The 16,808-nt window shown below is 39.9% G+C and overlaps 1 protein-coding gene across 1 annotated transcript in view; it reads left to right on the top strand.

Moving 5' to 3' along the window:
* The window catches only part of USH2A (usherin), a 684,687-nt gene that overhangs the window by 528,189 nt on the left and 139,690 nt on the right, over positions 1–16,808 (top strand). Inside the window, exons 53-57 of the mRNA XM_077339259.1 lie at positions 6,166–6,389; positions 7,494–7,704; positions 8,174–8,371; positions 9,295–9,449; positions 11,588–11,786. Of these exons, the coding sequence (XP_077195374.1) occupies positions 6,166–6,389; positions 7,494–7,704; positions 8,174–8,371; positions 9,295–9,449; positions 11,588–11,786 (987 nt within the window). The remainder of the gene's footprint in view (positions 1–6,165; positions 6,390–7,493; positions 7,705–8,173; positions 8,372–9,294; positions 9,450–11,587; positions 11,787–16,808) is intronic.

Genomic DNA, 16,808 nt, shown 5'->3' with positions numbered 1-16,808 from the left:
TTCCACAGGGCTTGCAAAAGGGAGCTCTTCTACTAGGCATTTGATTGAGACTAGGGGTGGACACTTTAAAGAAAATGTAGGTTTGCAGTCCCGCTGCAACACAGACTGTGTCATTTTTTTAATTACTCAAAGCAGGAAATGGAGAGGGGAGAGTGGGAGCCAGGGCAGGAGGCAAATCCAGTTTTCTGGATTCCCCAAATTGTGAGTTAATTATGGCCAAATCGTGACCCAGCTACTAGATAGCTTCGGGATGTTGGCATATCATGTGGAGGGAGCTATATATGCCACCAACATGCCAAGGATGTCCAGGAACATTTTCCTCATGCAGAAATGGCCTCAATGTATCAGCAGACAATAATGTAGAAATAGCATAGTTACTCCTACACCAGTTTCTTCTGTATGGCAGAACATTGTGCGGCTGCCACAAACAGGGCTGGCTCATAAAACATCTCTTTATGTACTTTATTACTTAAACTCTTTTTATTTGCCTGCAGGAGCCCTTTAACAAAATCACATTGAATTGACTTTCTCACACCAAATCAAATCTCCCTGGTCCCAGTTCAGTTGTCTTTGTCAATATGTATTTTATAAATGGAGTGAATTAACAGATGCTGTTGGAAGAGAACTGCTGGGGTAGCGTTTATGTTTTTACTACTCTCTCTGGACAGATGAGTTGTGTAGGAGTGTAATACAGGTACCTTGGGATGAAAGTCATGCTCTTCATTTCACTCTGTATATAGATGTATTCTTAAGTATTTCTCTCACATACATGCATACACAAGAAATGTAACTTTTTAAAAGGTGTTGTTTTGTAATCAGCATTTGAGTACTATGAGATCTCATTCAAAATATTTTAAAAGATAATGTATTTTCTGTCTATAGAACATTAAAATCAATCAATATGTTAAGACAGATTCAAGCATCACAGAATGTATTCTTTGCTATTATCCCACTTGAGCACAAACAAAAAATAAGTTGATGCATTTATCTCGAAGGTGAATTTTTGAAGGTACTATGGAAATGAGCATATTGTCTTGATCTTATTGTGCTATTTTGTTTTTATACTAATAAATAACTTACATTTTCTGAACTAAATTGTCTCCCCTAATCATCATGAACTTTCACAACCAAAGTCTGTGTTTGTTTTCACCCAGCATACTAACACTTTGTAAAAATTAGAATAGTAATAGCAGACATGTATACTCTTCCCAGGGACAATTGAGTCCCCCCAGTGAATAAGCCTTACTTTTTCCCCCCCATGCATGCTATTCAACCCGTTGGCACTGAGCCTGCTTTTGCACAAGGAAACCTATGCTGGCATAAGGAACCGGATGGTTCAGCAACTTAAGAATGTACTGATCTCAAACATGTTCATAAAATTATACAAAACTATGCTCACAGGCACACTGATGTCTGTATGATACTTTCACTGTTTTGTTCAAGGCTGATATTTTCCAGGTGAACACTACTTTGGTAGAAGGGAGAAATCACATATGTCTTTTTTTCACTACACATACAGGAATTGGGAAGTTCTGACATGATTTTACCAATTTTATTTTCTCATGCACTGTTATTAGCACCCAAAATACCCCCTCCGATACATGGAAGAAGCTTACTGTACAGCGGATGGTCTATAGTGATGTGTGTTCAGTAGACATAGCCAGTATACAATGTCCATTTCTGAGATGAGGTCTCTGACTCTGTCTTCACCAGAAAAATTAAGTCCTAATTAATGGAGCAGTGCCCAATGAGTGTTCTTAAGCCTCCTCAAATGTATTTTCTGTCTATAGAACATTAAAATCAATCAATATGTTAAAATATAAATTCAAAGTGAGAGAATGGTGATGGGACTGTTTACTTTCAGGAATGTGTTCTGGCATCTAGTGGATGTTGATGCTGGGGATGATGAAAAAAATCAGGTTCAGATTTCAAATGTCCTCCCAGACATGAAACAGGATTTGGTTGGAGTCTGAATTTCAAGAGGAGCTGGCTTTTCAAGCTGTGGGTTGGACAAGCTGCCATTTTCCCATGGTGATCTTGTGAGGCTCACAAACTTCTCAGTGCATGATCAGCTGCTCTTTGAAGACTCACTGAGCTCCATATGCTGCTGGTCCCTGTGAAACACAATAACTTCCAGAGTTCTGTGAGCAACCTGGAGGAGTGGGATGAGAAGTTCTAAACGGTTTTGTTTTACGTGACATAGGTTAGCTTCAAGTACATTGCTGAGGAGGTGAGACAAATATTGAATTGGGAGGGGAAAAACTGTAGGTGGCCTCAGGCTGTCTGGTGCCCTGTGGGAGCAGTTCTTCCATTGATCGGCATTCTCTTCACATATAATACTGTGCACATTCTCCCTCTATGCTTGATTCTAAACATCTACTCAGAAAAACCTTTGTGTGAAGCAACCTTTCAATTAAGGACAATAGACCCATAGAACTGAATGGCTTAAGAATTTCTAGAAATTGTCTCCAGCTTTTTACTTCTTGCCTCCTAAACATCTCCCTTCTTATCTCTTCTACCAGAAGGTTTTGGTTGAAGGAAAGTGCTGAAAAATAATTAGTGATCCTCTGATTTTGTTATATAACTTTTAAACCTTCTGATCTTAGTTTTCTTCAATGTTAATTATTTTCCCTTTTTGGTAGACTAGTTAGTACAAAGCCATGTTTGTGAATTGGTAGGAGAAAGAGCATTGTTGCCAATTTCTCATTTCCTCCCGTTATGGCAGTGCTTTGGATTTCTGTTTATATGTTCTCACTTGTTGCAAGTTCATATTCTGTGGTTCTGTTTCTGGATAAATTCAGGTATTTTTGTGAGAGCAATTCTCCATTTTAAGCAGTGGATTGAGAGGATTTTTTTAGAAAGGTAATCAATTCATCAATAATATATGGACCTATTTTCTCTTCCTCCTTCTGCCCCACTGTGGGCATGTTTTAAACTGTACATTCTCTGTGTCAAGGTTCAAGAGTCAAGTACTACATGTGATAAATTAAGCAGAGGTCAAAGGCCATGTAGTGTGGTTTCAGAGGAATGTCTATTTCTGCATTTGCAGCTCATTCATGCTGAAGTGATGCACTATGGGAATTACTACCAAACTCTGCTCAGCAACATCTGCTCTCCCTAAGTGAGTTAGTGCACGTCAGACATCTTTATGTCAGAATATTGCAGTGATGGATGCAGTCTTCAGAAAATGCTGCATAAAAATCTGGTGTGCCGTTCTGGCCATTAAGTGAAATTACTATTTAAATTAATGGCGCTGTCACAGTTTATCTGTGCAAAGAATGAACGCTGATTAGGGTATTAAGTAATTAGCAATTTATCACGCTGGAACAAGGTTGATAATAATTAAAGAAGTAATGGTTTACCAAAGAAACTAGAAAGGGAGTCACTTCTTGTTATGTGAGTGAAATCTTGGCTGAAAAATTTAATTCAGTTAAACAAAGATGAGGTTCTCAGAGGCAGAGAATATGGCTTTCTTTTTTCCCCTAGTATAAAAGCAGTTCATTATCAAAATGTTACTTTGCCTGTCAAAAATGTCTCCAAGCCATCAACTTGACTGAATTTTGGGCTTATTTTTTAAAATAAAGTAACCATGCTCTTTAATTTAAACCTTGAATAACTACTTACCACATTTTAATCCTATCCTATGAAGCATGGAACCAACCATTTGGAAGGGTGTGTGTGTGAAATGGCTGCTGTAGCTTGGTGTGTTTCTTTTTTATAATGTGTCCTGGTATTATAAGAGAACTGAAGATTCTACAGCATAGGGCTATGCTACTAGAATGACCATGATCACTGTTGGATTACACAAGGGGAGTGAGGAACCCAGGAAAACACAGCGGGTGCAAGGCAGGTGGGCTAGCCCTTAGGACATTTCATTCATTCATTCATTCATTCATTCATTCATTCATTCATTCATTCATTCATTCATTCATTCAACCTTTTAATGCCTTGTTTCTACCCAGTTCAGGGTTCCCAAGGCAGCAAACAATCAAAAGCATTCAGCTTTTGAAATATATAGTATAAAAGCAACAAATTAAACTGACCACATTCTCCATTAAAAGACATACACAGGAAGGAAGGTCAGTGAGGGAATGACAGATGAAACAAGTCGTTACTTGCTGGCCAAAGACTAGGGAGTCTGATGGATATCCCAGGGAAGAGAATTCCATAAATTTGGTGCCAAGATTGAGATGCTGTTTCTTGGGCTGCCACCAATCTAGCCTCAGGGGCATCTATCTCAGTGCAAAGCAGAGTATATTGAATTTTGTCTAGAACAGCAACTGACAAAGAGACTTCAAAAAATGAAATTGGCCCTCTTGTAGATATGTCCTTTGTATGCAGTTGCATGTCTGTGGTTTTAAACTGACTCAGTTGCAGTCAAACTTCCCCTTCTGTGAATGGAAGAGTGCTATTGCCCATGCAAGTAAATTTATTTTGGTATTCCCATTGCAGTTCACCATGATGCATCCCTCATTGTTCCTTGTGTGGAAGGTCCTATTCTTCTGTGGCTCAGAAGCTCCCTACTAGTCTAAGAGGCATAATGATAGTCTACTAGGTTTGCCAACCACTAGTTGGGGCCTGGAGATCTTCCAGAATGTCAAAAGATCACCAGAAAAACAGCAATAAGTTTCCCCAGATAAAATGGCTACTTTAGGTGGTAGACTCTATGGTGTTATACCTTATTATACCTCTTCTCCCCAAATCCTGCCCTTTGCAGGCCCTAACCACATATTTGCAGGCCCTAACCACACAGGAATATTGCAACTTTGGGCTTTGCAACTCGGTGGTCTACTATCCTGGAGAACTATCATTACCAGAAGGGATAGCCTGATCACCTGCTACTGTGTGCTTGTTCATTTGGAGGCAGAAGAGGGGAATGGCTTGCAGGACAGAGAGACAAGTTTTGTCTGGCTGCTTCCATGTCTCTCAGTCTTCAAGAGCTAAGTTGCTTTCTGCAGTGTTATTAGACCACAGCCATAAATAAGTTAAAGCAGCTGCTTCAAAGACAATCAGCACTGCACAAAATAAAAGCAACTTGGACCATAGCTTCTGTTTCATTTGCGACCCTTGTAATCCTTGCACTGTCACATCTGCCTGTGACATTAATGCTAGCATCACAGCTGCATTAACACTACAACCTATTTTGTGATAAAGCATTCCTATATATTTTGTTATGCATGATTCTGGAAATGTGCATGCTGGAGCAACAAATATTCGGCCATGCCTGTTAGGGTGGTTCCAGATGGTACCTTCCCCCTAGGGGAGTTGTGAATTGATTCCACAGCTGCCCCAGGGAAGCCAGATGGCATTGTGCCAAGGAGCCTGTGCTGCAGCAGGAAGCCAGACGGCTGCTTGGCACAATCCCTGTTTATACCTTTTGGCTTCTGACTACTTTGGAGAGATAATAGTTTTGTTGTTACAGGGTATTCTCTTCCTGATATTATTCTGTGTGTGTTTTTTTAACCTAACAAGGTTTTCCCAATTCTAGGGTTGATGTTTTTAACTTTCTCCCTACCACCTGCTTCTGCACTTCATTTCTCCTACTACTACTCACTATTAATCTTGCTTCTCTCACTATCACTGTCTAGACATGTATTGTTAGCCATCTAAATAGCCATTTGTAGGACTTACCTGCTCTGTACAGCACCTAGCACAGGTTGGAACTGGATTTCCAGAGATTCAGAAGGGAGAAACTCTGCTAAGGAAAGCTCATGCAATGCTTGTCCTCAAAGGGGATGGCACAGCATTGCTAAGGAAGATGCTTTCAGTAGTGTTTAAGAATAAAGGCCATTCTCCTGTTTTTTGTATGGGTGCAGTAATGCCATTTCCTGAGCTTTGGGGGCTAAAATTCACACAGCTCTTTATCCTTGAACCATGTGTGCTGCTAAGCTTGCAGGGTGGTGTATCAGTTGCGTTTAATGGCTACTTCTTACTGCAGTAGATGCAGGAGCAGGGGCCAGATCCATTCTTGAATTAGTCCCCTTGAACAAAGGCCTATCAGTTTAGTCATCTTAAATTCAGAATTAAGTACCACTTTAGATACCTTTTCCCAGTACCAGTAGCTGCTTCGTTCTGACATTTTTATGCTGCATTTTATAGCATTCTCGGTATTTCCCCCCTCTTTCTCTCCTTTTTGCATTCATATATAATGTTTTATTGTTGCAGGGATGTTCTGTTGTGGGCATGAATATGTGAATATGTCAAGTACCATATGCTGCTCGGCTTCCAGTGGTGAGTCTAAAGCCCACATTAAAAGGAATGACCCAGTGCCATTAAAATGCTGTGAGACTGAACTTATTCCAAAGAGCGAGGAATGCTGTAATGGACTTGGATATAATCCTTTGAAATATGTTTGCTCTGACAGGATTTCAGCAGGAATGATGATGAAGGTAATTGATAGAAAACCTCTTGGTGGTTCTGATTTGACAATGGAAAGAGAAATACATTGTTCATAACTATTTTTGTAAAATAGGAATATAAAAACTCCTGTGTGCATTATTCATTTTCACATTACATTCATATTAATACCGAATGAGTTTGCCATGATTGATGTTATTGCAGTGAATTCTAAAGGAATTAATAATGATTAGCTGGTTCTTGTGAAGTGTTGCTCAGCACTTCAGATTAGTATAATGGCTAAAAGTTTGCATGCCAGACAGGCTTGGTAAAACTACCTTCAGTTGTGTGGCCAGTTCTTCGTTCCTGCTAGCAGCATATCTGAGATTGTATTGCAGGCCACAATTCTATTTGCTTTTATGGAGCACAGTTTCCGGATCATCCCGTGGGAGGTCATTTGAAAGGTTTCCAAATCAAAAATCAGTTTTATCTGATCTCTGACACAGCAATAGTGAATATGTGGGATGGAGTGGAAGGGTTCTGCCAAAGGCACGTAAGACATTGCTAAGTATCAGCAAACCTGATGTTGTCAAGTAAGATACTATTGTTCAGTATTGAGTCAATCAGCTGTGACCAGTGAGTAATGACTGGAGAAGCCTATGTGATGCAAAGCATGCTCACACCAACCAAAACTCAACTGCTGCTTAGTATATTTTTGATGTAACTTGGAGGAGTCCTTAATGTATCACTGCATGAACCACTGTTAATTACAATGCATGGCTAGACATTAGTATAAAAACATTTATAATAATAAGCTATGACACTTTCTGTTCACTAGTAGAAAGACCTGTTAGCTGTGCTGGGATAAACACTAGTTCAATGGGAATATCAATGACATAACAGACTGTGTGAGCCTTCCATGTCTCCTCTTTCGGCCCAATTTGTGAGGGGAAAGTGGAAGCAGCTTCAGTAATGAAAAATAAGATAACAGTGGAAGCAGGTTTTTATCAAGTGGGGAATATATGTGCGAGAATCACATGGACCCAGAAAAGGGGCAAAATTAGAGGATGTTGAGGCTGTATGTTGGGTATCCCTGTTGGGTATCCCTGTTTTTAAAGTGGTACAATGACTAAAACATTTGGGAACCATTTTCACAGGTGAAGGAAGAGTGTAAAGCTACTTTTCTGTGCCCAATATCCATGGAAGCAACAGCATACTGTGGGCGTTGTGACTTTGACCCACATGCCCATATATGTACTTGGATAAAGAGCGACTGGAATGATACAGACAAGAAAGGAAATGAAGGTATATGCCCAACTGTGGAGGAGAAAGTCTATACTGGAGGTCCAACTCAGTATTCATTCACAGGTAAATCAAAATGATATGGAGAATTACACAATTCATTCTTAATCGCTTTCTAGAAATTTTAGTGAAGCACAAAATTTTCAGGACTGCTCAGAAATTACCTCAGGGAAAGTTGACTATGTGTATGTGATTGAGGGAGTGAGGCTGCACCTGCTGTTCTCACTCTGTGTTCAGAGAGGCCCTGTTCAAAAATGATGCCCAATCTGCAAAGTCCAGTGTGCTGATGATCCCACTTTTCTCTAATATAACTTCTGCACAACTCTCTGTTTATTTAAAGTGGTCAGCTAGTTAATGTTCACTTGAAGCAGAAATAGCCTTTATTTAAACTCCGCATTATGTATGGGCACCTCAATCATTATGTAATCATAATGGTTACTTTCCTCAGAAGGCTCATTTTAACTTGTTGAAATATGACTTTTAATATGTAAAGTGGAAATTTTCTATAATATTGTTGTCAATTTCTTCTTCCTAGATCTAAATCTACAACCTTACATCAGATATGAATACCGTGTAGCTGCATGGAACAAACATGGAAAATGTTTCAGTGAAACTGGCAGTGCTACTACTAAACAAGATGTGCCTGAAGGTGTAAGTCCACCCCAGTGGGCAAAAGTGGACAATCGAGAAGACATGATATTTCTCAACTGGAAAGAGCCTGTTGAACCCAATGGTAGTTTGATACATTGTACTGTATAATGTGTGATGTTCAGCTGTCATTGAGTGGCTTGCTGCTTTGTCTTATAAGTAACTTGGTTTTCTGGAGAATTTTTGTAAAAGCTTAAAAAACCAAACCTTTGGAAACCTGTCCCTCTCTGGTTTCCAATCTAATTGACCCTTGTAAAAGGAAAGTGGAGGGTCGTACTGATGGTATAGAAGGCTCAAGAGATACATGTAGGCCTCTCATCTTAAAGGTCTGGATGTTCCTAAACATGATCAGAGGCATATTTTTCTTTGAGAGTGCAGAAAATTCAATAAATAAATACAATCACATCCAAACTACTTTTTTTGCAGTGTTTTATCCTACTGTGCATGGACATTGGTAATATAAAGTAGAAAAATGTGAAAGATGCAGTACACTTCACAGATATGTAACTCTGTAAAATTCAGAAATTCAGGGAGAAATTCAGATGAACAGAATGTGGGAAGCCTCCCTACTTTTTTGCAGGATTTGACCCACTTTCTCCTATTTCAGTATTTCTGTTATTTCTAGTGGGTTTCTGTTGAGGCTGTATCTCTTGCAGGCTCGATTGTACAGATATAAGCCCTGCCCTGAGTTACCAGAGAGAGCGTGGGTAATAAATACAATATAATAAGAGTAAGAATAAGAATATAATCAGGTTGCAACTTATGGTGACCTCAGCAAGAATCTTTCAAGGCAAGTCAGAATCAGAGGCAGTTTGCCTTTGCCTTCTTTTGCAGAGTCTTCCTTGATAGTTAACTGACCCTACTTGAGTCCCAAGGGCTGGTGAGATGGAGTATACCATGCCATCTTCTCTTACAGGTTCTATTATAAAAAATAGTTTGGCTTGTGAATTCTTGGTATTTTTAAACCCAAAGGATGTTTTTGTGGGGGTTTTGTCTTTTTATGACAAGGTATCATAATTTACTACATTATTCTCCGAAATGGGATTGAGCGTTTCAGAGGAAAGGAACTGAGTTTCACAGACACCAGTGGTATTCAGCCATATCAGGAGTACTCCTATCAGTTACGTGCATGCTCTATTGCTGGCTGTGCAGACAGTAGCAAGGTGGGTAAATTCTTTACTATATAGAATTGGAAGGGACCTCCAGTGTCATCTAGTAGAACCTGCTGCACAAAGGAACTCACAGCTGCTATGTAATATGTATGAGTCTTTTCCAGCAGTGGTAGAAGGAAAATGTCTTTGAAACAGGATCCTGTGAAAAGATACTATTTTAATTTTGTTTGCAAATTAGATGTTGTTGGGATATGTGTGTGTGTGTATATATATATATTATGTGTAGGAATTTAAGTAGAATGTTCAGATATGCATTTAATGTATAAACTGGAGGTCAGTCCAGACAAGACTGAACTGCCGTTGTTCAATGACAAAGCTGCTTGAGGCTGAGACATCAGCCTGTCCTGAAGGAAGTTGCACTTCCTCCCCCTGAGAAGCAGGTAGGTAGCTTGGATGTGCTGCTGGAATCTGGCCTGTGACTGGAAACTTAGGTGCTTTTTATCAGCTTTGGCTGACACCACCAGCTGTAACTATTCCTCAAAAAATGTTATCTAGCCACAGTGATCTCTGATCTGATTATATTCGGTTTAGATTACTTTAATGCACTTTGCACATTTGAAAATTGTCCTGAAACTTTAGGTGATTCTTAATGTGGCAGCCATTCTACTGTCAGCATCAGAATATCGGGATTTATGAACCCTATGCTGAAAGAGCTGCATTAGCTGTCCACTTGTTTCCACACAGAATTCAGACTGCTTGTTAGTACCTTTGTTAGTACTGAAGCTGCCTTGAGGCTCGGGTGCTTGAAGGATTGCTTATACTTGTATGGTGCAGACCACCAGTTAAGACTTTCCTCAAAAGCCGTGCTTTCTGTGCCACTGCCTTCAGAGGTAAGGTGGCAACCACTGACTAGTCCTTTTCAGTGGTAGCACCTTGCCTGTGGAATACCCTTCCCTCTGAGAATCTTCCACACCTGTTTTACTCTCTCTCTCTTAAGCACTAGGCCAGAAAGGTTCTTTTCACCCATGCTTTTGATTCATGGGTTCGATCTATCAATATTTTTATGATCTACTTTTAGCCTGAGGATTCAAGCTGCTCAGTGTATTATGCTCCGGACCGGGTTTTTAATGCAGAGTTTCAGTTGTTAAATTTTATTGTGTTTTATGTTTTATTATGTTTTAGATTTGTAAGGTGCCTCAGGCAGGTTTCTTGGAGAAGTGGTATAGAAAATAATAATAGGTAGGCCGGGAAAGTGTGTGGAAACCAACAGAGTTCGGGACAGAAGACAAACCATGCACTGACCAGGAAGTGCAGGAAACAAACCAGCACTGAAAATGTCTCTCACACACATACACACATACAAGCCCTCTCCCTTAACCCTAGAATTTAGGTCCAAGTAATTCTTCCCATGGCAACTGAAGCTGAACTTGGAACTTTTCTGGGTTTTGTTGCTTTGAAGTGTGGAGCAGTTAAACACATGTGGTACAGAGGAAGAAAGAAAAATCAATAAATACTGCTTCAAGATCAGCTCAGTTGGCCATCTCCAATATTGGTGGGACACATGCTCTGGTTATTCAGCTGTGATCAGTAAGCTTTTTGGCTTTAAGAACCAGGCCCTTATGAGGCTTGAGAGGGGGAAGAAATGTCATAACATTGCTATTCCTGGTTACAATCCATAGCAGCTGATGTACAAGCAGCCCACTGCCAGCCAGAGAACCGCATAAGGGCCTGAAACCAAGTGAGAGCCTTTGTAATGGCACTAAGAGTAAAGGTAGCAATGGCTTTCAAAGTCTATGCCAGTGTTTACTGACGATAAAACCATATCAAATCAGGCTGTTAAAATGCAAAGACACTGATGAACCATATGGAGGGGGGTTATCAAGCATTTTCTGGCAAGACAACCTGCCATCCAGATTTTCCTTTAGCCTAGTGCTATGCACTGAAGACAGAATGTTGTGAATCTACTTTGATAAATTGAACACCTAGGCTCATACGTAACATATTCAAGGTCAGATTTCACGATGGGGGAAAAAATAAACCAAGGAGAGAAAAGTAACTAGTTCTACAGGGCCGTGGTAATGATATGCCAGAGCAAACAACAACATTTTAAACTCAAAGTGACATTCTCATTGATCAAGGTATCTTGTGTACTATTACAATAAATTGCTGTCTAATTCATGTGTGTTCAGGTAGTTGCAGTCACTGTCCAAGGAGTCCCAGAGAGTGTTCAGCCACCAGCAGTTACAGCTTTGAATGCAACAGCTTTGCATTTGAGTTGGATGGCACCAAGAAAACCAAATGGTATCATCAGAGAATACCAGATCAGTCAAACTGGCAATGGCCTTATACATACAGACACTGCAGGCTGGATGCAGCATACTGTATCAGGTAAGGATGGAGAAGCTGTTTAAAACAAATGCCCTCACCTACATTTAGTTAACAGGTAATCTGCCTGTGTAGCATTTATTAAGGCTATAGTCCTGAGAATTCTTAACTGGAAGACTGTTACATGAAAAGATTCAGAATGAGATGTGACTACTGGCAGCTTTTTGGCCATGTGTCACTGGACAGATTCATGGATGGGCCTTATGTGGTTGTCAATGGGGGGTTGGCTATTGGTATACTTTTAAAGATGGCTCCAAAGCACTGGTGTTATTCTCCTCTCTGAATATTGTTGGGGTTCGTGGGGGGGGGGAATCTATGAAGATCTCAGCTCTTCTTCCTTTTTTCTTTCAATGTCCTACCTATTTAAGACATTAAAGAGAGATAATTCATCGTGACGTCTGTTATGCCAAATTCAGATGTGAAAAACTAAGGTTTGATGTGGCCATTAGGTTACTGCTCCCTGCATTTATATCTCATTGATGACTTCATGTATATACAAAAAGAAATAGCTGGGCACACAATTCCAGCCATTCTTCCTGCATGTAAGTCAGTATGAGGATTTCAGCACTGGACACTTTGAAGTTATCTTGGTGAGTTAACATTTTTAATTGGGTCATGCCTCCTGTTAGGACACTGGTAATTTCTGAAATCCCTTTTGCTGAAGATTAATCAAAAATGCCTGTAAACCCCTTAAAAAGTGGGTCTAAAAGACCTATAACATTGGCTTTCTCATAACACATATACTTGGATAGGAGAACACTTGCCTTTCCTCCTACAGCAGATGATCTATGCTTTTTTAATTATGGCCATCTCTATAAGCTTCTACTGACATTGCAATGTCAAATCAGCAAAGAAATGTATTTTTCATTTTTAATTGAGCAGCAAAAATCCTTAAGAAAAAAGAAAGCAGCAGGATCAGACCAAAGGTTTAGCTAGTCCTGCATTCCATTTCCCACAGTGGCCAGCTAGATACTTCTGAGAGTTTGCAAATGGAGCATGAAGCCTCTCTTGTGTTTGTTGTGATGCCTGGTTGCCAGCACTAGGACCAGGGCAGAGCTCATAATTTAGTGGGGCTTTATGCAATGCTAAAACCAATGCATAATTATTACTCTCTACGGTTTTAGTCAAAACAATGCAGCTTGTTTACATGTAACCTCAAATGTTAATTTTGGGGGGGTATGCAACAATGTTCCCCCTTGCTGCCCAGAGCTGATTTTCCACTGCTAATCTAGTGTTTTTGCAATGTGGATAATTGCTATTCTCTAAATTCATGAGGTTCACTAAGACGACTGTACTGCTCACATATCTCTAATGTTTGAACTACCCAGCGTTTTGATCCCTTATGGACCATGTGTTTTGATTTTCTCATCTTCTTCAAAAAACCTCTGCTGTTCCCAGAGCAACAGTTGAGCGTTAATGAAGCTGTAGCATTAGCGTTCCCTGAGACTTTGAATCCAAGGGCCTTACAAATTGTAGATGAGGAGGTTTGCACTTTGCCTCTGCACCATTGTCTCGCTGCTTATTTTTAATTACATCAAAGCTTTGGAAACATGATCCCATAAATGCTTTGTGGGAATAGCGGTGAATGTGCTTGTCATGTGAAATCCATAAATTGCTTATAATCCTCTCAAGATGTTAAAAAAAGCATTAAGTAATTGAAGACAGGAAGTCCTCAGTTAATTATTTAGAGGTGTTATCAATGCTTTAAGTAAACTGGAGCATTTTCTCCTATCGCGCGGAGTTGAATGCCATTGGGATCGAGGGGCACCAGCCATCATCTTCTCATATTCTCTAATGCAAACAGCATATGGCAGCTTGTCAATAAAAGACCTTTTTATATCATTTATTAGTGAACACTTCCAGTACTCTGTACAGAACAATTTGGATGACAGTTATGGCATTGTTTCACTTTGTGTTACTACTCCTTTACAAATGGTCTTGCTAATGCAGTAGGGGGGGAGGGAAGGGAGCGGAGACTAAAATAATTAGGGGGCATTGTTGCAAAAGCAAGCTAAGACTGCCCTCTTCAGCAGCAGGTGCTAGAATTGGAATTCATTTTCATATGTCTTTGTACCTTAGATTACTTAGAATAATAAAAATTAGGAAGAATTTGAAGGACTAAGTGTATTGAATAAGGGACCATAACTTACCGAGATATATCATCATACTATGCGTATATTATACAGAGGATGATTTGGAACTAGGGTTGCCTGGCAACCAGCCAGAAGACTGGGGAGTGGAAAGATGAAGTGGTTGCCACTGGCAGCAGTGTGATGTCATTTCTGAGGAAAACCATATCAATTCCTAGAGGGGACTGATGTCACTCCCAGGTTTCCCTTGAAAATGACATCAGACTGTTGGACCAATTTTGGTTTACTTTTCTCCGACCACTGAACATGGGGATCCAGTTTGGTGTAGTGGTTAGGTGTGCAAACTTCTAATCTGGCATGCCAGGTTCGATTCTGCACTTCCCCACATGCAGCCAGCTGGGTGACCTTGGGCTCGCCACAGCACTGATAAAATTGTTCTGACCGAGCAGTAATATCAGGGCTCTCTCAGCCTCACCCACCTCACAGGGTGTCTGTTGTGGGGAGAGGAAAGGGAAGACGACTATAAGCCGCTTTGAGCCTCCTTCTGGTAGAGAAAAGTGGCATATAAGAACCAACTCTTCTTCTTCTTCTTCTTCTTCCCCCAGTGGGAAAGGGAAGCTAGGGTAGGGGATCTCCTGCCCTTACCAGCAATTAGAGATGGTATCCTTTCCCCTCCAGCGGGGGCTTGACAGGCCTATCTGTGAAAAAAAATGGCTTGATAATTTTCTAAGTATTTAAATTGCCAAGAGATATCCATGTCTTTTGTGCAAAAACACCAAGGAATCTTGTAGAAAACACTAACTGATTTATTGTAGCATGAACTCTTACGAGCTACAGCCTACATCAACTACAACAAACTCAAAAAGTTTGTAAAGTGTCATCAGGTTGCAGGGGGCTTCCAAGGCCAGTCAGAAGCTGAGGTGTGCCATTGCCTTTCTCTTCAGAGTCTTCCTTTCAAGTACTGACACTGCTTAGCTTCTGAGATCTGGTAAAATGGGGCTGTACCATGCTGTCTTTCCTCCCTCATGAAAGGCTTATGTCATGATAAATTTGCAAATTGGGCAAAAATGGATTCATGTCTGGAATAGACATGAATGATGCTACATTTGCAAATTGGTTCAGGCTTCCATGAGACATAAGAATACATTTTAGAGCACAGGGGAGGTTCCTGTGTTCTAAAATGGCAATGCTATGCTTATAACAATTAGCCAGTTTTTATGAACCACGCAGGTTTATAAAACAGTTATAGCTCATTTTTTCCCATTCTATTATATTGTCAGTTGTAGCAGATTCATAAACAACCAAAAAAAGACATTCCTCTAAAATATATTTAATATGACAGAACTCTTTTTACCATGGCCATTTTTGTTCTCAGTACTATATAGTTGTAAAATATCTTTTTTCTTTATTATGGTTGTTTCCTTTAAAAGTGATTGTGACTTCCTTTGGGAGAATTGAAGTAATCTGTAGCCACTATAATCTCCCCTATCATGTACTGATGTTGAACATTTGGGATCCATTTATGGTTTTGCCTCTCAAGCAGGCAGCTACCATTTTTATCCCCCTGCCTTCTGTGATCACTATATAGAGAAATCCCCCCCCCTTCCAGTTCATGATTCGGTTACAGGCCAGGCTGTCACTCTGACTCATCTTTTTATTTTTCAACGTTTCACGTCTTGTGCATTTTGAAGGCAGGTTGAAATCCTGGGTGTCATTCATTCATTGTTTCCTTCCCCCCTCCTTCCTAATGGGTCTGTTGCATATTGCTATTCTGTATGTATGACTACTTTTAAAAAGCACAATGAAGCTGTCATCTAACCGGTTTTAGACAAAGGGCTCAGCCCTAAGTTTCCCCCCCTCCTTGTCATAGAATTGCATTGTTTTTCCTCAAGTACTTACAATGCGAATTTAATGAAAACATTTTGCAAAGGATAGGCAAGCAGAGATAAGAAAGAGCGGGACCCATCACTGACAAGGACAAGGAAGATTAGAGGAAAAGTACAAAATGTGAACAGAAGTCTAATAGAGGTTTCTCTGCTCACGAACAGAGAATCTGGTGTCTTTTCTTGCCTTGATACTGCATTTCAAGGCTTATGTATTAGAATGAATGCATATTTACATATTTATAAACCAATTTCAAAGACGCAGTTGGATCTTGCAACATTTCATGATAGCAAAGCGCAGAGAAATTTAAAGGAAAAACCATGGGATCTAGCTGAAAAATAAGGGTACAGAAATAGGAAAGAACTCATAAAACTGATTTTGCTTTGGAATAGGGTTGTATTTTTAATACGTTCTAATGCACGTTTAATGCGTCCAAAGTTCAAGCCTTCAAAGCATTTTAGACCATGATCTTAGAAACTGAGGATTGTTTCTGTATGCAGTGACGGAAATAAAGTATTTCTCCACTCAGTATACAGATAACTTGAGGCAGTTGCTGAAGCAAGTAGTGGTAATGGCTTAGATGTTTTTAAGAGCAAATTAAACAAAACAAACTGGGCTTCCAGGGGGCAACTTAGGTCCTCCTGTCTTACTGTTTCTTCTTTCTATTCCCTGATAGCTGGGATGTCCCTCAAAGAAAAAAATCTACTACACTAACAACCCAAAATAAACCACCGAAATTTAATATGATTTACCATTTAATATCACTTAGCTGGCAGACAGATTAGATTGAATTGCTTTATAAAATGTGGCTTTAATATTGTATTTTACACTTTGATTTCATCTGCCCTGAGTCTTAGTGGAAGGGTGGGATATAAAAATAAATATTTTATTTATTTATATTTATAGCCTGTCCTTTCTCTCTTTTCCACCCAAATTTATTTGTTTCCCTCACTTCAGCTGTCCCTCCTTCCTTCCCCTGGCAGCTACTGTCTGTGGCCCAGTTATGTGGTACTTGCTGCTAGGCCAGGCCCAGTTGTGTATTGGAGAATAC

Source organism: Paroedura picta, chromosome 1, assembly GCF_049243985.1.
Source record: "Paroedura picta isolate Pp20150507F chromosome 1, Ppicta_v3.0, whole genome shotgun sequence".
NCBI lineage: Eukaryota > Metazoa > Chordata > Lepidosauria > Squamata > Gekkonidae > Paroedura > Paroedura picta.
Note: the sequence above shows the minus strand (reverse complement) of the source record. Positions and strands in the feature narration are given on the sequence as shown.